The sequence below is a fragment of the Sinohyriopsis cumingii genome, chromosome 1, assembly GCF_028554795.1.
Source record: "Sinohyriopsis cumingii isolate HCF-2022 chromosome 1, ASM2855479v2, whole genome shotgun sequence".
Taxonomy (NCBI): Eukaryota; Metazoa; Mollusca; class Bivalvia; order Unionida; family Unionidae; genus Sinohyriopsis; species Sinohyriopsis cumingii.
This window is the reverse complement of record NC_142961.1, coordinates 160633608-160657916: the sequence shown is the minus strand read 5'-3', so window position 1 is coordinate 160657916 and position 24309 is coordinate 160633608. Positions and strand designations below refer to the sequence as shown.

Sequence of the window (24309 nt, the reverse complement as noted above, 5' to 3'; positions counted from 1 at the left end):
TGGAAGTTTAATATTTAAAAAAATAGAAACCATCTGAAATACTGTCCCTTCTAAAGACCTGACATGGTCTTCTTAAACAATATCAAGAGGCCATTGGCCCCATATTCCTGAATCTCAGATTGTTCCCCAAATCTTTTTGGTCTAAATTTCAGATTTTCATTAGAAATGGCATAAGTGACCATTATTTTTGTAATATTATTATTTAAAATGTTTTTCTTTCTTTTATATTTATCAGTAATATATATATATATGTGTGTGTGTGTGTGTGTGTGTGCACACTCACACACACACATGTACAGGATTCTCATTTGATCTCAGCTGTCTTAAAGATATTGTTATTTATCAGGAATATTGGAGGTGGTTTCAACTTTCAGTAGTTGAAAATAACAAATAGTCTTATCTTAGATTCCTGAAAATTCTTTTTAGCCAGTTGAGCATCAGTTCTTTCAAGTGACTTTCTTATTTATTATAACCATGATTCTCCACATGATAAGACCATGTTTGATTAAAAGCTTATTCCCCTATTTTCACAAAATTTAGATAAATTTTCATGAAAGAAGTCTATTCCCAGTAATAAACCTACCATCACTCATCCAATAATTCTCTAGGTCAACCCTCTAGCTTATCATTGGAGAAATACCATAACAGGCTTCCCCGCACCAAAGTTTATAATTGGAGTAATATGGTTACAGGCTTCTCCACACCAAAGATTATCATTGGAGTAATATGATTACAGGCTTTCCCACACCAAAGTTTATCATTGGAGTAATATGGTTACAGGCTTCCCCACACCGAAGTTTATCATTGGAGTAATATGGTTACAGGCTTCTCCACACCAAAGTTTATCATTGGAGTAATATGGTTACAGGCTTCTCCACACCAAAGATTATCATTGGAGAAATGTGGTTACAGGCTTCCTCACACCGAAGTTTATCATTTGAGTAATATGATTACAGGCTTCTCCACACCAAAGTTTAGCATTGGAGTAATATGGTTACAGGCTTCCCCACACCGAAGTTTATCATTGGAGTAATATGGTTACAGGCTTCTCCACACCAAAGATTATCATTGGAGAAATGTGGTTACAGGCTTCCCCACACTGAAGTTTATCATTAGAGTAATATGATTACAGGCTTTCCCACACCAAAGTTTATCATTGGAGTAATATGGTTACAGGCTTCCCCACACCAAAGTTTATCATTGGAGTAATATGATTACAGGCTTCTCCACACCAAAGTTTATCATTGGAGTAATATGGTTACAGGCTTCCCAACACCAAAGTTTATCATTGGAGTAATATGATAACAGGCTTCCCCACACCGAAGTTTATCATTCGAGTAATATGGTTACAGGCTTCCCCACCCACAAGCTTATCATTTGAGTAATATGATTACGGGCTTCCCCACACCAAAGTTTATCATTCGAATAATATGTTTACAGGCTTCCCCACACCAAAGTTTATCTTTGGAGAAATACAGTAACAGGCTGCTGCACCTCACCCTCAGGCTAGTTTCTCATTGGGAAAAAGGTAACTGGCTATATTTTCTGACCTCCAAAGCAATCATTGGAAAAAATGTGGTAACTGGCTACCCCACTCCAAAGCTTGTCTTTTGGAGAAATACAGTAACAAGCTACATTGTGTTTTTTTTAAACAATGTATCATCATTCAATATTGTCTCTCTTCTTTTCAGTCATTTGAAAGGGCCATGAAGTTCTCCTTTAAAGAATTCCACATATGGTATCAGTTTGCCAACTCCCTTATTTGTGCAAGAAAGGTTTGTGTACATTGTTTGAAATTTTGGTCTGTTTAGTTTCTCATGCATGTAACACACATAAAGTTATGAATAGCATAGAACTGATCCTGTTATCATATATTACACTGTCAGATCAGTTTCTGCACTACTCACTTTGAGATCATTAGAAAAAAATGCACATAACTACAAAATTGTTTTATTCCAGGTTGGCAGAAAGAAGGAGTTTGTTATGGTGTAGAGAGACACATCAAGTCAGTCAGAAGCAATACTATAATGGTCTCTGATTAACTGTTTCTTCCTTCAGCATTGTCTCTCTTGAAATTATAGCATTCCAGAACCATTATAATGTTAATAAATTCAAAACAGTTTGGATATATAAAGTCTGATCTGCAGTGAAAACACATAATTAGTTAAATTTGTGTGTGTTCTTTGGAAACTGTGGATCGAATATCCATATTGAAATCCAGGTCCAGTATGAAACATTAAAAGAGTATGTAATGTATAGAACAAACAACATAGACCTGATCTGCTGGTGCATTATGTGGCCTTAAATCTCCTTGTACGTGCTGTTGGACACCATTAAACATAAGCAAATTAGGTACATTATTCAATCACATAAATATTACATGCTGCAACTTCCAAATCAGGCTCTCACTGAAAGACCAAAAAAAAACCAACAGATGACGTCTTTCTTATATCACCTCATGTCTCTGTTGATCTTTCATCTAGCTGAACATGCCAGAAGTGACCATGCCTGGGAGTGAGCATGCTATATTGCCAAGACAGTCAGTATTGCTGCTCAACGGCCAGTGTCTAATGCCATTATCGTTTCTTGCAACATGGATTTTATTAGAAGAGATCTGTGTTCTTCTTTTCTCAAACCACATTATGCACCCTGTACCTACTCTCCCTCTTAAGAGGTTCATATGAGGAGGTAATGAGAGCAAGCAGCACAAGAGTTGCCTGTTCAGTCATCAGTGCAAACCCCTAACTCTGTACAATTACATCAGGGAATTACCAGAGAGGGGGATGATCAGTGCTGAAGAGATCACATGGGTGGTTCTCAGCAACAGCAAAATTTTCATGGTCACACAAAATATAGGTAGCCATATACCCCAAAATGTTAGGCAGGGATGGGGGGAGAAAACCAGGTTTCTCCTCCCCCAAGCCTACCATCGATTGTCAGTGACTTGCCATTTGTCCTGCAAGCTGGTAACCCACCTGTGAGTGATAGACACTTTTTGTCAGATTTGGATGAGCCTGATCTAAGACAATAATTGGGGGTTCCAAATTATTTTGGAGGCTTTCCAGATCTTGTTCATCCACCACCACCCCACTTCTGTCATCCCTATTCATGATGGAACTTCCAAGTGATCCCATGAAACAGACATTCTGCAGAAGGGAACATATCTTTTGCTCATGAAACTTTAAAACCACATATGCCTGATACTTACAGCAGATTCTTTCTGGTTACAAAATCCAATGACAACTTTAGACCTGTGTTAGGCTTAAACAGTCTTAATCAAATTATTTCTATGGTGAAATTCAAGATGGAGAAGGCAGGGTCTGTTCATCTTTCAGTGGAAGACAGCAAATATATGATAAGTCTCAACCTGTTCAACACATGCTTCTATATACTGATTTATATAGCATCATGCAAATACCTTTGCTTCACATACCATGGGGTAGTATACTAATTCCACGCCCAACCATTTGGCTTTTGATAATGTAACATTGTATTTTAGACTTGACCTTATCCAAAATCAAGTTCATTTTCTACCTGACCTGGTTTTGTAAACAATGTTTATCTCAATCTGACTCAAAACTCTGGAAATTCCCAATGACATGTCAGGTCTACTTGTTGTTTACTACATTTGATATAATTTTAGTAATAAACTTTTAATTATAGCTATGATTTTATTTTGTAAATATGATGAACCCTTCCAGAAGGAAACTTTCCATTAGGTAATTGTTTCTTTTTTTAGAAGATGCAAATTGTGACCTGAGGTCAGGTAGAGGACTATATAATTTTGTTTTTCTAGAAATTAAAAACTCAGGTTTTAAGATCTTAGCAGAATAAATTGTATTATTGTTTTGTCCAGTTATTCATTTGGGCTGGAATTTTATTTATTCAAATTATTTGATTATTCTCTGGAAATGCTTTTCAAAAATAATTCTTGGAAATAGAGACTTGAATTTATAATGAAATTTCAATTAAGGATATATTCTTTAATTTTATTATTGTGATCTAACAAAAGACTGTTGGCACATCACCACTACATGTGCCACTGCACTCGCATCAACACTTCCAGTGTTGGATTTAATATGGGTTTCCACTAAAATTTATTCAGAACTTTAAACATTAGGACTTGTATCTGTAATTCTAAGATTATTTGGGATTTAGAATGCAATACCCTAAGTTCTTTGTTTTAATAAATTTTCACTTTCTGTTTTGGGGAAATAAATTATTTGTTGAATTTTACAAAGCTTGTTGCTTTTCAGTCTTTTCTATTACTTATTTTAAGACCATAGAGTCGGAATACAGTTCAAAGATAATTCTGAGAATGAAGGGCACAAACTGCAAACAATTCTAAGTGCCCCACTTTGATGGGACAGATCAGTGATCTGCTTGATTTAGTAATGGTCATACCCAGAGAAATTGTTGCAACTCTCACATTGCACATGCAGCTGAAATCACTACTATTTTATGTCCAAAGAAACTCCTCCTTTACATCTGGCTCTTAGACTGGTACTTTAGTTATGAAAAGGTTCACAACAGCTAGAAGGACCTGCACTCTGAAGGCATGTGAGCAGAAATGGCAAGTTTTCAGTGTCAGATGACTTCACACTCTCAGATTCCATCTCCCAATTGTCTAACTTCTTTCTGTTTCACTTTGAGGACAAGAAGTTATCCTCTATTACAACCAAGGGATACCATTCCATGATCTAAGACATGTTCAGACATCATGGAATAGACAGTATTGGCTACAACAAGGACTGTTCTAACTTGCTGTATAACTTTGATATATCCAGACCATGCTCATTCACCTTGTTCCCAAACGGAAATATCTCCTGGGTCTTGACATGGCTCATCTCATTTCATTTTGAGCCACAGTCTTTCACCTTGCTGAAGTAGGCTTGCTTCCAGATGGTGCTGGCTTCAGCATGCAGAGTGATTAAGCTATCTGCACTATCCATGGAATCAAACTACATGCACATCAGTTTCAGTGGCTTAGTTATTTTGATGTCTTAGCCTGGTTTTATTTTTAAGAACTGGTTACTGTCACTAGACAGCTAAAATATAACTCTTCTCTCTCCTCATTCAATCTGTCAAAAGAAATAAAGCATACATTTGAGGCATACAGAGAATATCCAGAGTTTCAATAACACTTTAGGTGGCAAAACAAGACATAACCCCACAAGTACTCAATGTTTGGCTAAAGGGAGTGTACTCAATTCCTACAGGATCAGATATGACTAAAGAAGATTTAAGTCGATAAAATACAATGATTTCAACAAGCCTGGCCTTCAGATGTAATGTCTGAATTCGAGACATAGTGGACACGGTTGGCTGGCATGCCCAGCCTGCTTTCTCCAGCTTCTGTTTGCTTGACATGGCCTTGCAAAAGAGAGAATTGAATCACCTCGGGCCATTGGTAGTTGCCTTGCCTTCTACATGAAAGCACAACCTCAGACCTCAGCATGAGCTTGCAAATTTTGCTGGATTCACATTGTAAACATGGATCCATGGCCCATGTACATACACACACTGTCTTTGGTTGTTACATTAGGAAACATTCACCGTTTCAGTTTGATGATCATGCTCCTTTACAGTAACACAAGTAGAGGATTTTCTCCTCTTTTCTATTCTCATAATGTTGATGTGCTCAGGTAATATATCTGATGGAAAAATAGTGTTTTCTTCAGTAGATTATGTTTCTTCAGCAATACTTACCTGATCACATTACTAAAATTCCCTCCCACCCTTACCCATAATGTGAGCATCATGTTTAACGTTTTGTTCAATTTTAAAAATGGTTACATTCAGAATATCAGTGGACTCCCATCAGTTGGCCTATAAGAATTGCTTCCTTTTATCTGTATATTATATGGAAACATAATTGGCTTTCAAGAACGGCTGGATTTGGAGCTAGCAGAGAGTAATCCTAATGTTTGTGTGAAAGGGTATGTTTTATCAGAGAAATATAATTTACTGCAAAAACTTCCTTGTGATAAAATGTTCAGTTTAAATGACATTATTTTCTTTTCTCAAGGACATTTTAGGCAAAATACTTTTCACTTTCAAGTTGTTTCCAGTAATTTTCCAAGAGACACATTGCTAATCTTGTTATACCGCTTTACTCTAGTTTCTCTATCAGAAAAATTCAGAATAAGTTAGAAGGAGTAATTTAAGTCAAGCATACTTAAATTGTCATTTTGTGCTAGTCTTATGTCTATCTTTAAAATTCTAAACTAAGTGCATTGTCTTACCAAATAACAAAACTATGGAGTGAATACATTGGTTTTATTTGGGCAAGAAAAGTGTCTTTTAAGTTACATTTTTTAAAATTTAGCAGATCAGAAAATATATGGTGAACTGATTTGGGTTGAATTTCTTTTCCAGTACAGTAGAGCTCTCCTGGTTTTGAAAGAATGCTGTTTCCTCCGACCAAAGAATGTGATAGTTCCTCTGACAGCAGCCAAACTCTGCTTCGAATACCTACAAAAGGTGATGCATTTTTAGATCACCTGGCCAAAGGCCAAGTGAGCTTATTGTATGAACTTTATTCCATTGTGCATTTTCTGTTGTCTGCACTTTAATCATGTTGACATTGTGAGGGCATCATTTCTGATCAGATTTTGATCAGATTTAGACTGTAAGCCATATCATCAAGACCTCAGATGAGTTTAGTTATGAGTGACATCCATATATTTTGAAGAGATGATCCTACATCTGACTGACTGAACTTGTGAACAATCTAGAGGCCATATTTCTTATCACATTTTGCTCACATTTGGGATTTAAGTTTTTATCATCAAGATGTTTGATTTTCAGCAAGATCCAGACACGTTAATGACTTGATGTTGCATTAGATTGGGAACACTGTCAAGGCTATATTTTTACTCAGATTTGTTATGTAAGCTATTTTCATCAGGATCTTGGATGATTTAAATTACGAGCGACATCAACACATTTTTTTATGATGTGATCTTGCATCTGATTGGCTAAGCTTTTCAACACTATATACGTCAGTTTTGAATCATAGTTGACATAAGCTTATATCATCTAGAGTTTGGATGGGTTTGAATATGAGCATTCTGCATATTAATGAGGTAAACTTGCATCTGATTGGTTGAACTTGTGAACAGTTTAGAGACTATATTTCTGAGCAGATCTTGATCAGATTATATAAGCTTATTATCAAGATCTCATGTGAGTTCAGTTATGAGCATCCACATATATTAAATAGGTGATCTTGATCATCTGAACTTGAGAGCACTCTAAAGGCAATATATATAGTTAGATGAGTCATTACCTTAACCACTAACCACTGCTGTACGCTTTGGTTTGTATATTGATGTTTCCAAGTTATGACTTTATGGGCTGGGCCTTGGGTGGCTAAGGACAGACCAAGGAATCCATGCTGACTGCTTGGATTAACTCCCCTTAAAATGCCAAGTGTATGTGTTGTAAGGGTGGGGATATGAACAGTTTCTAAGTTATGAATCTGATCCGAGCCCCATGTCACAGGGGGGAATCATGGGGAGCATTAAGTTGTATAAATGACTTGTCCTTTTTATGCTGAGTAAATGTTCTTGTATGTATGATCTAAGAAGAGGAAAAATATCCCCAACATTAATGGACATTGTAGCAACTTTGTACTCTGAGCATTTCATTTCTTTCCACAGTTTCAATATGTTTGTGAATCTGCATTCATAAGCTGACATATGTTAACAACAGTCCCACTTGATCTGCTTGTTTTATTAATTTTCTGTTTAATCTTAATAGTTGATCTTGTTTTCATTGTAACTTCTCAGTTCCTATGTCTCTGTTGCATATACAAACTTGAACTGTTCAGGTGTTTTCACTTGTCTATCATCATCAGTTTTTAGATACATCAGATCAGATTTGTATAATTCCAGTTTTTTAAAAATGAATTTCATTCATATTGTAGCTAAATTTAATAAATGAAAATTTACATTTATGTATTTATGCTTTGTTCTGGTCATGGAAAGGAGCTTGTTTGATATGGTGTAGAACATATCTTACCCTAATGACCTTGACAAATCCCAATGCCATATCAAACTCATTTCTGTATTTGGTTTTGCGTATTGTTTTCATGTAAGATAATAGCTATCACTTTTCCAGTAGCAACAATGTAGTTGCCAACAGTTTCATATTTTGTTAAATTTTTAGGAAGTTTTAGAACATATATCAAAGCATGGTTCACAGGTTAGATGATGCTCTGCAAAAACCTTGTAAACAGTGGGAAGATTTGGAAAAAAAGTTTAGTGTTGATATTGTTTTTGTTTGAAAAAGTTGTGAACTCATTGGTATTGATTGTGTGTTTATAATAGAAAAATTACTGTTATCATCAGAAGTGCATGGCCAGATGTTTTGAACTTAGAATGTCATTTGCCAATTTTTAGCACAATTAATTTCAATGATATTTTGAAATAAGTACTATGGTGCTTTTTCATTTTTCAAAGATAAAGTGACCTTTAGTTTCAACAGCAGAAAAAGAAAAAGAATTAGTATCTTCTAATTTGATGTATCTGGTCTCAGTTATCAAGCAAATATCTGCATGGTAGCAACTGGTATGTGATGTATCTAGTCTCATTTTTCAACCAAATATCTGTAGGATAGCAACTGTTATGTGATGTATCTGGTCTCGGTTATCAAGCAAATATCTGCATGGTAGCAACTATTATGTGATGTATCTAGTCTCATTTTTCAAACCAAATATCTGTAGGGTAGCAGCTGTTATGTGATGTATCTGGTCTCGGTTATCAGCCAAATATCTGTAGAGTAACAACTGTTATACAATGTATATGGTCTTGGTTATCAACCAAATATCTGTAGGGTACAGCTGTTATGTGATGTATATCATCTCATTTTTCAACCAGATATCTGTAGGGTAGCAGCTTTTATGTGATTTATCTGATCTCATTTATCAACCAGATATCTGTAGGGTAGCAACTGTTATGGGATGTATATGGTCTTGATTATCAACCAAATATCTGTAGGGTAGCAACTGTTATGTGATATATCTGGTCTCATTTATCAACCAAATACCTAAGCATCTGTCTTGGATGCAGGAGGTAGCAGGTTCAAACCCAGGCTGAGTCAAACCAAAGACTTATAAAAATGGTACTCACAGCTGCCTCACTTGGTGCTCAGCATTAAGAGATTGGTGTTAGGACTGGTCAGCTTGATGTCAGGATAATGTGACTGGGTGGGACATGATGCTACATGTCTGCTGCATAATGCCCCAGTGCTGGACATCACTGTCAACTGACACACTGCAGACATCATAGTGATATGACTGAAATATTGTTAAAGCTATTTATTAAAAATCCAAATCACACACACACACTATCTGTAGGGTAGGAACTTTTATGTTATGTGCCTGGTCTCATTTAGCAACCAAATATCTTTAAGGTAGCTATTACTTATTAAGTGAAATTGAGGCAATGGTAATAATATATAAGTTAACAATGTTATCCTCTCCAATAGTAAGCATATGCATCTACATGAAGATTGTTTGTATAGTTTGCTGTTTACTCTGAAATTTGTGAAGACCAGTTCAGCATTTGGCAGAGGTTAGCATCTGTCAGTAAACCAATTACATAACAAAGTTTCTAATAGACTGCTGATCAGTTCAAGCACCACCTAGGTGTGAATAATGTAATTGGGTGGATAGAAAAAAGTTGCTTAGCCGAGTTGGACAGATAGAAAGAATTTATTATTTTCCAATAAAACTCTTTAAAACTTTTACATATTTTATCAATTTGTTTTAAACTTTTGAAGTTTATAATCTATTTCTGTGTGAAATATAGAAATGGTTGGTGAAATTTTTTTATACTTTAATTGTGAAAAAAAGATTTCCCATCATATCATGTGATACTTGGTTGTACTTGCATCAAGAGAATTGAGCATTTTTAAGATTGAGCAATAGATACAAACTGCATTTCCTTTCAGACATGAAAATTATTTTATTTGCTGAAGGAATCTGACTCACTACCATTTGCTTCTTTATGGAGTTATTTCCCTTTAACAAGCTTGCATTACTCAACTGTATATGCCTTACAGTCAGAAGAGGTAACATAGTTTACAAATGGCAAAATTTAATTTGTTGCAACATATTAGGTTATCCCAAATCTACTGCTTTCTCAGAGTACTTTTTTAATCAGTGTATAAATGTGATTTAAAATTTTGGTGAACTTATTCAAAGGGTGGTGGGGGTGGATTTTATCTTCAAAGCCTTGGTTTAGAACCAGGTTTGGTATATAATAAGAAGAAAATGTTCTTTTCCTGCATAAACACAGGATATAAATCTGCTTGTGGTACAAAGAAATGACATTTTAACTTGTGCCTTTGGGACTCATTAAAATAAAATGGTTCTTTTGTACCACTTGATGTAATATATTTAGTATTATCATAGGAAAAGAAAATATCCTGTATATACTAATATGTCTTGTTTCAAAGAATGGGAAAATTATTCATGGCCAGAAGTCACCAGTTTTTAGGAAATATATATGTGGATGAGGAGGATGGAACATTCTGTTTTTCAGAGGGTCATTCATACAAAAACAACACGTTGTCCTGTGATACTTGACTATTGAACAATTGTCTGCCTTTTAAAAGATGACAGAAGATTTCTTTGCTCAGCAGTATGGTTTGGTGAAATGACTAAAGCAGAACTCAAATGATAATGGACCAATATAATGCTTTTTTTGTAGTACGAGGATGGCATTATGTATGCAGAAAAGGCACTGGAAGCAGGAGATGACCACCCCATGGCATCACGGGCTTATGTTGCTTTGGGCATTGGATACAGCTTGAAGGCTGTTGAGATGAAATTGAAGGCTGACAGGCAAACTTTGCATACAAAAGCTCTGAATGCATTCCTAAAGTAAGTAGTCACCTATGTGGCCTTGGTCACACACTTACATTACACTCCATCAGCCCTGGGTTTGAACCCTGGTTCTGCTAGAACATTAATGGCAAATCTGGGTCTATATCTGTGGTTTGATCTGACTGGTATGCAAGTATGTAGGGTATAATTTCCCATGGATCTTATCAATTTTGGAATGGGACTTTTGGAAAAAGTGAATACATCACATCATTAGGACACTTTGTGGATGGCGCAGATGTATGGTGTAGGGTGTTTTGATATGCATCTGTTTTGGCACTTACAAAAATGCATGATAACAGGCTTCAGAATGATGAGTATTGGGGGGTTGGGCATTCCCATGATCCTTTTTAGATTTAGAAAAGATCCATTCAAAAAGACAGTCATCCAGAATCAACACATGGGAATTTGGCCTGGGCCATTATTCATCCAGTAAGATTTAGTAATGCAGACTTTTTTCATTTGTCTGACCTACATTTATGTTACCATATCTTTAGTAGGACTGTAAATTTATTTAGGGACAAATGGAGGGCAAGTACATTTATCCAACAGTTATGTTAATCAACTTTATTCATTGTCATTTGTTTGCACTGGAAATATGACACTAGACTGCAAATGAGAGAAATGTTCGAAGTTGGGAAGTATTCCAAAAGGAATGGTTATGTTTTAATTTTCAGTTTTATTGGTTATGCCCCCAGTTTGCAGTGACATATTGATTTGGTCCTGTCTGTCTGTACCCTTTAGCACAGTTGCGCCAATAAACCTTGATGTGGATAAATATTTTTTAATACAAATTTTCCATATGTAGATGACTTGATTCAGTTTTCATGCCATTAAAGCAATCTTTTCCATTTTTTTAATACTTTTGCAGTGAAGACTTTTTATCTGCAGAGGGGACATATTTTGCACTGTTAATGAACATGTACTTGATATATATAATTACTGGATTGTATGTCATCTTGTGATGTGATCATGTTAGATTTGCATAATATTCAATGAATATAAAAAAAATATTGAAGTAATTTGAGATATACATACCATCTTTTTTTAAAATTACATTTAATCCAGAAATGTTCATGATGATCAAACTCAACATTTCTTGCATCTTTTTATATTTTTCTCACTGTGATATTGATATTTTTCCAAAGTTCTTGCACTAGCAAGAAATTGGTTAAAAAATCAGGAGAAAGAGTTGTGTTCCTTGCTGAGAAAAGCTATTTAATTTTGCAGATATTAATCAGGTGGAGAAAAAAAACTGGAATTTTCTGCCACCACTAGATAACAGAAATATGTATAACTGAGTCATAATTGAACTGATAATGTGTTAAATTTAGTGAGTTCTCACTGGGATTCACAGAGGTTGCAGAATTCTACAGTCAGTTGAGGTACAAATTGCTTTATGGATTATTGGAGTGTTTGCCCTAAACATATTTGTATGGTCAGGCCAGCACTGGTGTGATCAGACTGGTCAAGTAGACTACCAGTAATTACCCTGTAGTCAGCTACATATCTGTATCTTTACTTGTGTTGTAGCTATGAGGATCAGTTGAGTGTAAAGCTGTCAATGGGTACCTGCCTGTTCCTAATTATCTAGGTACTAAAATGAGCCATGGGGTACCCATTTACCATATAAAAGTTTTCTGCCAGTTTTCAGTGCCAAGCAGAGGTGTAATTTTTGCAGTAAGTAATCCCATAGTTTGTTTTCCTGCATGATAACCCTTTGATTATACTGCAAGTGTGGTTCAGTGGCAAGCAACAGAGTTTGGTTATTTGATATTGGCACACAAATAATGTGTGATAAGTTTCAACCTTTAATAGATTTCACAAACTGTATGATCAAAGTGTTACTTAGAAAGCCCAGGCTCAGTCTCAAAATAAGCATCCGCATATGACATTGAGGCCAAGAAAAGGGAGTCAGATGATATTTCTCATGACTATGTAGACCATGACGATTTACTAGATGATGATGGAGTAGCTAGTTATTTTTTTTAAAACATTATATATATATATATTAGTATATATAATGTACTAAGCATTTGAACAAATCAGTTTCTGGATTTTTTAAAATAAATTTCATTTTTTTACCCTGGGGGAAAATTTGCTAGAGTTGACAATGAAAAAGTGACAGTTGGCCAACTGGAAACATGTTTATTTTTCCTCAGACATTGAGGATGAATTCTTGGACTTTGTAGCTGATGACATGAGGTAGTGATATATATTGAATACTGTCAATTAAAAAAAATATGCAGACTTAACTTCAGGTTTGTATACATTTAATACAATTTCCCTTTGATTGGGTACCCAGATTACTGATCATTAGGATCAACAGGTACCCAGTAGAAATTTTCTAAAATTATGACAGCTCTAGTTAAGTATCACATTGTGCCTGCATATGAGAGAGTTGTCTGCATTGCATAATCTCAGTAAGTTTAAGAGAAAAATAATAAGGCCTTTTATCGCAAGTTCTTGTTCTGAGATGTAAAATTAGTGAAAATGTATTGCAATAAATCACTGCATATTACTTTGTAGTTCACACTAGCAGCTACATTGTCATTCCCATTAAATATTCTTGTCAATTGTAACTTTTGACACCACTCCACCCCCAGCTTGCCTTTGCAGTGAATTTTACTATCAGACCTTGTCAAATATCTAGAAATTTACTGACTGCTGGGGTAATTTTCAATGCAGAATCCCATGTTCAAGTTGTATTTGACAATGTTATTGCATTAAATACATAGAAATCTACTGACTGCTGGAGTAATTTCAATGCCAAATCCCATGTTCAGTTTGTACTTGACAATGTTATTGCATTAAATATATAGAATTCTACTGACTACTGGGGCAATTTTCAATGCAGAATCCCATGTTCAAGTTGTACTTGATGACAATATTGCATTAAACATGTAGAAATCTACTGACTGATGGGGAATTTTCATTGCAGAGTCCCATGTTCAGGCTGTATTGATGATGTTGTGTTAAATATACAGTCCATAGTCACCTTACATTCAGAGTAGGTGTTTTGGTACCAATGAGATGTAAGTGGAGTCAAAGATATTAATGTGCTTGCAATACTTTACAGCTTCAAACACATTTAAAATAATGAGTCAGTTACAAGACTATTTTTCTTTCAGGGCCCATGCACTGGATCCTAATGATTACCTGTCCCTCTTTCATCTAGCTCTACAGCTTGCCATTCTCAGACAGGTAAGTTCAGTTGGTCAGATCAGAACATCAAAAAAATGAAAACATTCAGTTTATTCCATGATGACATCTATCATGCATGGAGGATCATACAAGCATAACTGAAGCAAATGGGTGAAAAAGCAACTAGAATTGCTTTTTTGGATTCACCATTTTAATGCATATGAGCAATTTCAATTTTGCATGTAAGAACTCAAAGCATGGCTTTGACTCATGCCATCTTACTTCCTACCAGGGGTCCCGAGTGGATGAGTGGTCAAAAGTGCTCTCCATTACGGATCACTTCCATCTCACCTCTGTCTGCATGGGTTCGAGTCTCGGATTCGGCCAATGTGGGTATGTGAGAAAGCTTGCCAGTAGCTTCTCATGGGTCGGTGGTTCTCTCCGGGGTTTTCCTGGGTTCTTCCTCCACCGTTAATACTGGCCACCATGTATAGCCTATCGTGTGCTGAAAAATGGCGTTAATCCCAACAACAACAACAACTTCCTACCAGTTTTTCACTAATTCTATGGAGAATCCTGAAACACTGTATCAGGGTTTCGATGGAATCCAGTGTGCAACCAATTCATAGCTGGGACCTATGTGGCCTAAAGGCACTGTTTTGATTGGTCTGATTTGAAGCTCTGGTGATGAATGTTGTTAGCAGCTTATCCCATTGCATAATCAACAGTTGAGTTACATGGGTTGTTGTATGTGGCAAGATGGTCTAATTAGACAGTATTATTTTGAGTATATTACCACCGACCTTAATTGTTTTATCCCTAAAGATAGTGGTGTTGAAATACCCAGGAGACTAGCCAGACATGAATATGTTTTTAGTAATATCTAAGGAATTCCAAAAAGGATAACGAGCCATGGTGGCTTAGTATTTAGAGTGCTGGATTTGTGAATGAATGAGTATGGGTTCAGATGCTACCACTGGATCAGTCCAAGTCAACTACCATGTTGTGTCCAATGGCAAGGTACTTGAATCCAATTGCCCTGGCACTTAATGACCTACTTGTGTTGCTATGTCATAAGATGTCAAACCAAACCAAATCAAAGATGGACAGCTTATGTGAACAGGTTCTGTCATCATGCATATTAAAAGTTATTGAGTAAGAAGCTAATAGAATTAGAAAATAAAGAATAAAGAAATATTAAAACTTTGCAAAGCTCTTGTAAATGCAGCTTTTTAAAATTCTTCTTAGGAAATGTGTAGATATTACTTGGATTTTTTGCCAGCATCAGGAATGTATTTCTTTTTCAAAAGACTAACTTTTTTGATAATACAGTGAATTTCTCAAAACTGAACCCTTGTTATACCAGAATCTCCTCAAGATTGAAAAATTTCCTTCTTTAATATAATAATTTTTTTCACCAGTAAACCATAACTTTTCTACTTCGAAAAACAACAAATTTCAATCCCATATGTCAATTTTACACTAAAAAAATACCATAAAACTGAAACTCACTTCAAACTTGGAAATATATTTTAGCTGCTACATTTCTGACACACGAGACCAGATTATTTATGATTGACAAATACCGTAATAGGTTTATCGATGACAAAATATCCTAAGGTCATGTGAAGTTAAAATAATGCTTGCAATGACATGCTACCAATACATATTAGGTCTGACAATAGGCTAATCCAAAGTCTTTGCACCATAAAAAAAATTCACAGTTTTTAAGTTAAATTATTAATAATTAAACTCTTGTTGATAGTCTCTTTAAGAAAGATTCGTTTATCTGCTTATTATGTAATTATGATTGAGGATATTTGTTTGTATAAATGATCTCTGGGATATTTGTCAAATTTTTTTAATTGATTAAATGCTTTAGCTTTATTAAACAGGCATGCACCATTGCTTTTGATGCTATGCTAATGGAGACTGACAAAACAATATTCTAAAAGTCAGAATCGGTTGAATTTCGAAGGATAAAAATCATTACATGCATGGATTTAAATAGCCATGATTGTCATTTCATGTCAGAATGAGCAGCTATGCTTACAGTGTAAGCTTTGTCTGATCAAAGAATCTGCCAGAACATACACTGAAGAAACAAGGAGAAGAATTAGGGATAGGAATGTTATAAATTATTTAAACTTAAAGATGGTTTATGGATTATTGTTAATAAATCTAATGGACTTATAAAATTATGAAAGTATCTCGTTCCTTTAATTTTTCTTGAAATGAGAACTGTATTTCTATGTGGAACAAATTTATCTGCTCAAGTGACTGGATGTGATTTTTGGAAAGAACAAATGTTGTTCAGCTAATTTTTCATTAAGTTTTTTTTTTAAAGCCCAGCTTTCTTAATTTGTGCACGCTTTCACACACATACATTGATGTAATCTGATAATTAAATTCTATCTCTCTGTTATGCCACATATGCACTTATAAAGAGACATATTTTTCACATCTGCAATACCCTAAGCTACACAAAAACCTCTCAAACGCGAATGTTAAATTTGTCCCAGGAGTTTGGGGTTTTGAAGATTTTCACTCTATGTTATCAAATAAATGTGTAGAACTGTTGTCTTTAATATGAGAACATGGGTGCAGTATTCTAAGTAGTTCATGCAAAAATATTACTTTCTGTTGTCCATAGTAAAAGGTCATGGAGACAGATGAATTTGAACCCAAGATAAAATGATGTTTTTTACCAGCATTCATGATACACAGCTAAGTCATGTTTGTTTCATCTTTGCAATTGTTACCAAATCTAACAGTAACAACTTTCCACAAAAGACTTTTAACTGGGTTTTTTTCCCCATCAAAAGCAGGTGAACAGAATTTGACTAAATATCATGGCTTATTAAAATATAGCCTTCTAGGTCAGCACAAATGCTGATCCACTATCCATAATGGCTGCCATTATGAAATATAAAAACTTTTAAATGGCAGAAAGCAGCATGCTAACCAAAATTTCTTGGCAAAGTGCTCTTGCATTTAGATTTTAAATAAATATTTGCTAGGTAGGTGATCTCAGTCCCACAGGGGCTTCTTGTTGGCAGTTGAGTTACCATGGTCATCTGAACATTGTGCCTTTGTAACATCAGAGATGTATAACAACTGTTCTGTGTACCCTGTACTTATAGATTGAAGATGCCATCAAATACACTAGGCTGGCACTGAAGTACTACAGTGAACACATACATTCCCTACACCTGCTGGTCCTGCTGTTGAGTGCACAAAAGAATTATGAAGAGGCCATGCAGCTTATCAAGGCAGCACTGGAGGAGTATCCAGACAATCTTAGGTATATTACATTCTGATGTCTTGTCAAGTCAACACTTCTCACAAATTTCACCTCTTATTACAGGTGGCTGCATTAATGGAGATATGTTGTGTCTTGTCTTAAGGATCTAGGGATACCAAGGAGTGACTGTTGATCAAGATACTTTATTTACTTGTGTATAACAGGTTCCCAGCTGTGCCAAAGCATAGTCCTGGATCTGCTGTTACTTAAGGCTCTGGCAGATCGGGATTCATGTTGTTGATTCATTTACCTTTTCATTGACCTTACTATTAATTCAGCAGTTTAATCCAATGATATCATGCATGCCACTTGTAACTTAAATGGTACTTAATAAAACACTTCTAAATTCATTTTCTAATTTAAAAAAACTGCTGATCCATCAATGTAGCTGCCATTGCTAAAAGAGATAAACCTTTAAACAACTTCAGAGAAACTGTTTAACAGAATTTCCCCAGAATTCTGAGAAATCATCCTGGCATGAATGTCCTTTAAATTTGTAAAAATTATTATTACGATTCTATGGTCTTAAAACAAAAAAATAGAAACGAGTGAGAAGCAACAGGCTTTGTAAAATTGACAAATAATTTATTTCCCTAGAATACAAAGTGGAGACGTAAATAAGGGAATGTATGGTATTGCAAACTAAATACCAAATATCTTGGAATTACAGACACAAGTCTTGATGATTAAAGTTCTGAATAAACTTTTGTTGAATTCAAATTAAATCCAATGTTGGAACTGTTGATGTGCCTGTGGTGGCCCGTGTAGTGGTGATGTGCCAACTGTCTTTTGTTGGGTTGCAATAATACAGTCCAAGAATATATCCTTATTTGAAATTTCACTATAAATTGAAGTCTCAGTTTCCAAGAATGTTTTTTTTTTATGAGCACTTTGTATTTCCAGTGAATAAATAATATGAGTAAATAAAATTCCAGCCCAAATGATCATCTGGAGTGAAAAAACAACACAATCTGAGTGAATGGAAGTTTATGAAATGAAAAATAAATATTTATGACAACCAGTACACAAGTAGATTTAAAATTGCACCCACTACATATATGATATAAGACTACCATACTGAACATGTTACAAAAAGAAAACAGATTCATATTATTAAAAAACATATGAATGTGGTTAATATAACTATATGATACGAAAAAATGAGCATGGTTCACACATCCACAATATATATAACTAAATGAGTATGATTCACAGAATCATATGATTCAAAGAAATAAACATGGTTCATACATTGACGTGCCTCGCATACAAATGACATGCCCCAGAGAATGTATGCTGCCCTTATTCTGAGTTCAGAATTCATATCACTATTCTTTGTCCTTTTCCAGTAACAGATACACTGTTGGTTGAATATAGTTCACTGGCTACACTGACATACTGCAGGTCATGTTGTTGGGGGCCCCGAGTGGTCTAAAGCGCTCTTCGTTACAGATCACTGCCATCTCACCTCTGTCTGTGACAGTTCGAATCTAAGATTCAGCCAGTGTGGGTATGTGAGAAAGCTTGCCAGTAGCTTCTCATGGGTCGGTGGTTCTTTCCGGGGTTTTTTCATGTTCTTCCTCCACCATTAATACTGGCCGCCATGTATAGCCTATCGTGTGCTGCAAAATGGTGTTAAACAACACAACAACAACAACAACAGCAGGTCATGTTGTCACTATTCTGGTTCTTCTAGCCCATTCATCAAGCTATAAATATACCAAGCTGGTCAAAAATAAGAAATAAACTAAATGCAGAGAGGAAATCCATAAATACTTGCTACTATATTATATTATTTTACATCAAAAAAAGTCATCAGCGATGAATTATGACAGACCAATAATTTTCTAAAGTTTTAAATCTGAAGGATGAAAAATAAAGAGTATATATTGATGGGAGACATTATATATATATATATATATATATATATATATATATATATATATATATATATATATATATATATATATATATATACACACACACACATACAGATTTGACTTGTATATTGTTTATCACTTGCCGCTATGGCTGTAGTAAGTCGTAACAGTATTGACACTCCTTGACAAGATCCAAGTGATCACTTTGTCACATAAGACAATATGTATCCTATAAATACAGCCACAAAAAAATGTACACAACCAGGGGTAAAGTACCCATGCACATTGTACTCTATGGGTATCTTGCCACAAGAGACCTATGACAAGATGCATGTATTGCCAAGTCACCATAAAAAAATGAACTACCCTTGGTAATGCTGTACGTGTCTAAGAAACCAATTACCCAGATAGCTCTAAAGGATTAAAATTTATTTTCTTGTCTTATTCTGTGACAGACACAACAATAATTCAATTGATTCAGCTTAGGTCTTGTAGCATGAATGAAGAATTTCTAGAAAAACTAAATTACATAGTCCTTTACTTGACCTCAGGTCATAATTATCATTTTCTAACAAAAAAAACCAAACTATTACTTAATGGTAATTCACCTACTAAAATGCTCCAAATGCTTACGTAATAAAATTTTAGTTATAATTAGAATATAAAATGTGGTAAACACAATGTCCTTGACTAAGGTCAAGATAATCCTGATGGTTAACCCATTCTTGTAGGAAACTATTTGCTATGTATTAGTTGTTTACAGAATACAGAAAAAGTCATTGATTCAGGTCAAACTCATATAGAACTTGATTTTGGACATGGTCATGTCCAACATACAATTTTTCATAGCATATAATTGAAATATAAATAAATAAAAAAAACTAACAAACATTGCAAGGTCAATGTACATAACACCTCCCCTCATAAAGAAAAAGAAAGATTTACGCATTAAAGCTATCTTTTAACTATAAGTGAGATATACATGTGATAAAATAATTACATAAGATGAAATCTTATGAATGACACAAAGTATACATGAAACAGTATTACATTTCTATACATGTAAAAGTGCATCTGTTATTAGATTGTCTTTTCCCTTGATATGCCTGATGTAAGTATTGTATTCCTGCAACATCAAACTCACCTGAGTAAACTCAGATTTTTGCTTTTCATCTTGTTAATGCAAGTATAGAGGTTGTGATCACTAGATACAGAGAAGATGCTGAATTAACATACACTTCATAGTATCATCAAAGCCATACCTTCTTTTTTGATTGTGGAATAATTTTTCTGGTGCTTATTTTTTATTTCTTAGAAAAATAGCAAACTGAATGATCTACACCATTTTTGTCTTCTTGAATCAATACTGCACCATGCATCACTTGTATCAACATACACTTTAAATCCAGCCATACCCCAAAATTGCATTGGTTGCTCTTTACTGATAGGCACAGGGAATTCAGAGATAGCCTTGACCTTAGCATTTGTAGGTTTAACTTTGCCATGTCGAACAATATGTCCTTGAAATGTAACACAAGCATGGCAAAACTCATTTTTGGATAAATTATTTGTCAAATTTACATCAGTGAGTCTGTCAAAGAATTTCCAAATTGTCTCCAAGTGATCTTTCCAGGCATCATTGTAGATGGTGATATTATCAATGTAAGAATCACAGTTATCTAGGTCAGATGTATTTATGTTCATTAAATGTAGAAAAGTACAAGGGAACCTTTCATCTCAAATGGCATCACTTTATACTGATGAAGTCCATCTAGAGTCATGAATGCTGAAATTTCCTTTGCCCTTTCTGTCAATGGAAGTTGCCAGAATCCTTTCAAAGGGTCAAATTTGGTGATATATTTTGCATTTCCAATTTTGTTAGTGCTGTGATTGATTCTTGGCAATGGAAATGAATCTGTTATGGTCACATTGTTCACCTTTCTATAGTCTGTGCACATGCAGAAAGTATTATTTGGTTTTGGTACAAGTATACATGGTGAACTCCAGCAAATACTTTTTTTTTTCTTCCAACACTCCTGTTTGAGAGGTATCATCCTGCATGTATGCTATTTCACAGGTGTCGAATCTACTGTTGCATTGTCATGGTAGAGTTTCTAGGGTCATTTGTATGAACATCTGGAATCAAGTAGAGCTCATACCCAAGTAACAGCAGTTTTGGTTCATTCTTTTCTGACTTGTTGCTGCAGATGTGAAAGTTTATGGTTCAGATTATTCATAATTTCTAAATTCTGAAGATTGGTTAACCAAAGTCCTTGGATTGCATCGTATCACTTAAATCCTCACTTAAATCTTCAATTATATTGATTGCATGATTAACCTGGCTGTCTCTATCAACATACTCCTTTAACATATTTATATGACAAAGTTGTTTTTGTTTTCACCTCCCAGGAGTATTGACGATACAATTTAAATCACTTACTTTCTTTCAACTGTATAAGGACCATAGAACAATGTGTCTTGCCTGAAGTGGATTTTGATATATGGCAAGAGAGCCAGAACTCTATCACCGGGCTGAAAACTCCTTTCCTTTGTATTTTATCATACCTTAAAGGAGACTAGAAATCAAAATTTTCCATTTACGTATGTAATTCACTACAGATTTTAATTCGACTGTCATGTTTATAAATTAAATATTGTAAGCGGGTAGTGATTTTATTGCATGGAAGATACCACGATTCCGTAAATTGCAGAGTTTTTCCGAGTTTTGATGAGACGACAGATCACGTGGTACCGTGACGCAATACTAGCCAGTCCTCGAATACAAACATAAACATTGGCGAGCGAGGCAGACGGAAGGAGACCACATTTGGGTTGCACATTCAAAACTTGAATCTGCAGTCTGATATAATAGTTTATGTACTGTACTAGTCAGTGCTAAAAGAAATGTTTTAGGCACAGGCCCCGGGCTGGTGACTTAAATAAACTCAAGCCCTGACTGAAATTCCACAAGCCCGGACAGTTCATAACTGTCAACTCTCAAGCCGGGAGAAAAACCTCCCGATTTTGGGGGTATTTCCTCATCTACATCCCGATCTCGTATTATCTCTAAATTTTTCGCAGCGAAGTCCCAATTATTACATTGTCAGTCAATTTTCATTTGTCACAAGAGAAAAACCCAACCCCAAACCATTTATAAATAGATATAACGTATGCAATCCACAGTCTAAACTGCCACACTGCAGACATCATAGTGATATGACTGAAAAATTGTTAAAGCTATGTTAAAAATTCAAATCACATGCACACACGTCTAAATCCGGCACTGGACGAAATAATTAATATCACACAACAGTTTTTTTTCTTTCTTTCTTCTTCAGTAAATAGAACGTGAAAATTAGACATTATTCAAGTAAATTTCAGATGTTCTTAAACAACTACAACATTACTATATATAAAAAATTAAAAGAATAAAATTGTCACCAATTAGCTTAAATGGATGATCACTGTGAAATTTTCTCTGCAAACAAAATTGCATCTCCATTTCCGCCGAAGAAACTCGGCCAGTTAACACCTGACATTCCTCTACCGTATATGTAAAGTTTAATTACCATGATTAAATTACAAGGAATAAAACAAAATATACCATGCAGTATATGTGGCCCTAAAGAACTAATTCTGAATAAATATTTTGTTCAGAAAACAGTGTTACATGCATTAAGACTTTTAAACCTGAAGTCCATGGCATCGTTAAGTAACAACAAAATAGGCATCGTTTATTTTGGCAATCAGTTGCTGGTGCTTACACATACACGCACTGTCGAACATTGTTTCTTTGAAGTATGTCCGAAGGGCGGTCCTTTTCACAAGATCAATGCAAGGATAAGGAGTATGTTCATTAGTCACACCGGCTTTATTGTTTGCGTACTTAAATCAAAACTTTAGCTATTTTGCAATTTAGCCAGAGCTGACCAGAATATGCAAAATGGGCTTGTTCTGGGGTAATAATAAGGCATATCACATGGAGAAAAGGTACGTCCCATGGGCGCTCGCACATTGGGGCAAGGGGTTGGGGGTTGGGTCAATAATCCCCCCCCCAGCTTCTATTGTCAGCCATTTAATGTGAAACTTTGACCTCTTTTCTTTTAATCGCTGCTATTTAAACTGCCCAAGGAATAGTTTTATATCAGTTCCAATCATTACAGATTACTGTTTATACATACCACATGTATACAATGATTTTTTTTTTTTAAATTTGTAATTTTTATAAGATTACTGAAAATTGTGTTTTCTCGAAACACGACAGGGTTAGAATATTATTTTTGGCAAAGCCTCCATTTGATTAAAATCAAATCTAAATTTCACCTTGGACAGTAGTGATTTGATTTAGATTGTGCCGTGTTAAGGCATGTATGTCAACATCTTGAAAATACATTTACTCATTTCACCAGCGCAATCAAAGTTTCCTCAAGCAAACAGTTTTTGTTTCGACAAGCCTGACGGGCACCTAACTTTAAATACAGGATGGTCCGGAACTAAAACCAGAGGGGCCCAGGGTGTCGGGCTATCAGATTTATTTTTAGCACTGCTGGTGTAGATAAAAGATCTGTGAATTGATTGTTGCATTTTGTGGTCACTTACAAGGCCTTCTGCCTATTTTTGTAACTCGCACGTTTAACGCTTTTCCCAGGATTTAAAATATTCAACGTTATGTCTGGAACAGCACCAGCATTTAGTCTAGGCCTAGCATTTGCGTATCCTTGAGCTGCCATTTTTTTAGAATCCCTCTCGTAACAGTCCTTTGAGAAATGTAACGAGCACATAGTGCTGTATGGTGTTGCTTTGAAATCGACTCGTTTGTAATAATGTATCCATTCTTTCATTATGCCTTTATCTTTCGGAAAAGAAAAAAAAAGTTGTCCACAGGCTTTTCTTAATATAATATTACACCCGTAAGCAACGCAAAATGGTATTGTCTTTTACTCTGGAAACTCCCACTTGGGCTGCTGGAGTCGCTACTATGACGTCACATCCCGAAAGTAACCAAATAGGCGCGGAAATTTTGCATACGAGGTCATGGAAATTCAGTTCCTAGAAGATAGGCCAATATTTTAATATTGGCATTATGGTCG

General features: G+C 35.2%; 1 protein-coding gene across 1 annotated transcript in view; it reads left to right on the top strand.

Moving 5' to 3' along the window:
* Positions 1–24309, top strand: part of LOC149808245 (tetratricopeptide repeat protein 7B-like) — a 62837-nt gene that overhangs the window by 21273 nt on the left and 17255 nt on the right. The window contains exons 9-13 of the mRNA XM_089975360.1: positions 1692–1775; positions 6379–6483; positions 10719–10891; positions 14023–14095; positions 17179–17339. Of these exons, the coding sequence (XP_089831486.1) occupies positions 1692–1775; positions 6379–6483; positions 10719–10891; positions 14023–14095; positions 17179–17339 (596 nt within the window). The remainder of the gene's footprint in view (positions 1–1691; positions 1776–6378; positions 6484–10718; positions 10892–14022; positions 14096–17178; positions 17340–24309) is intronic.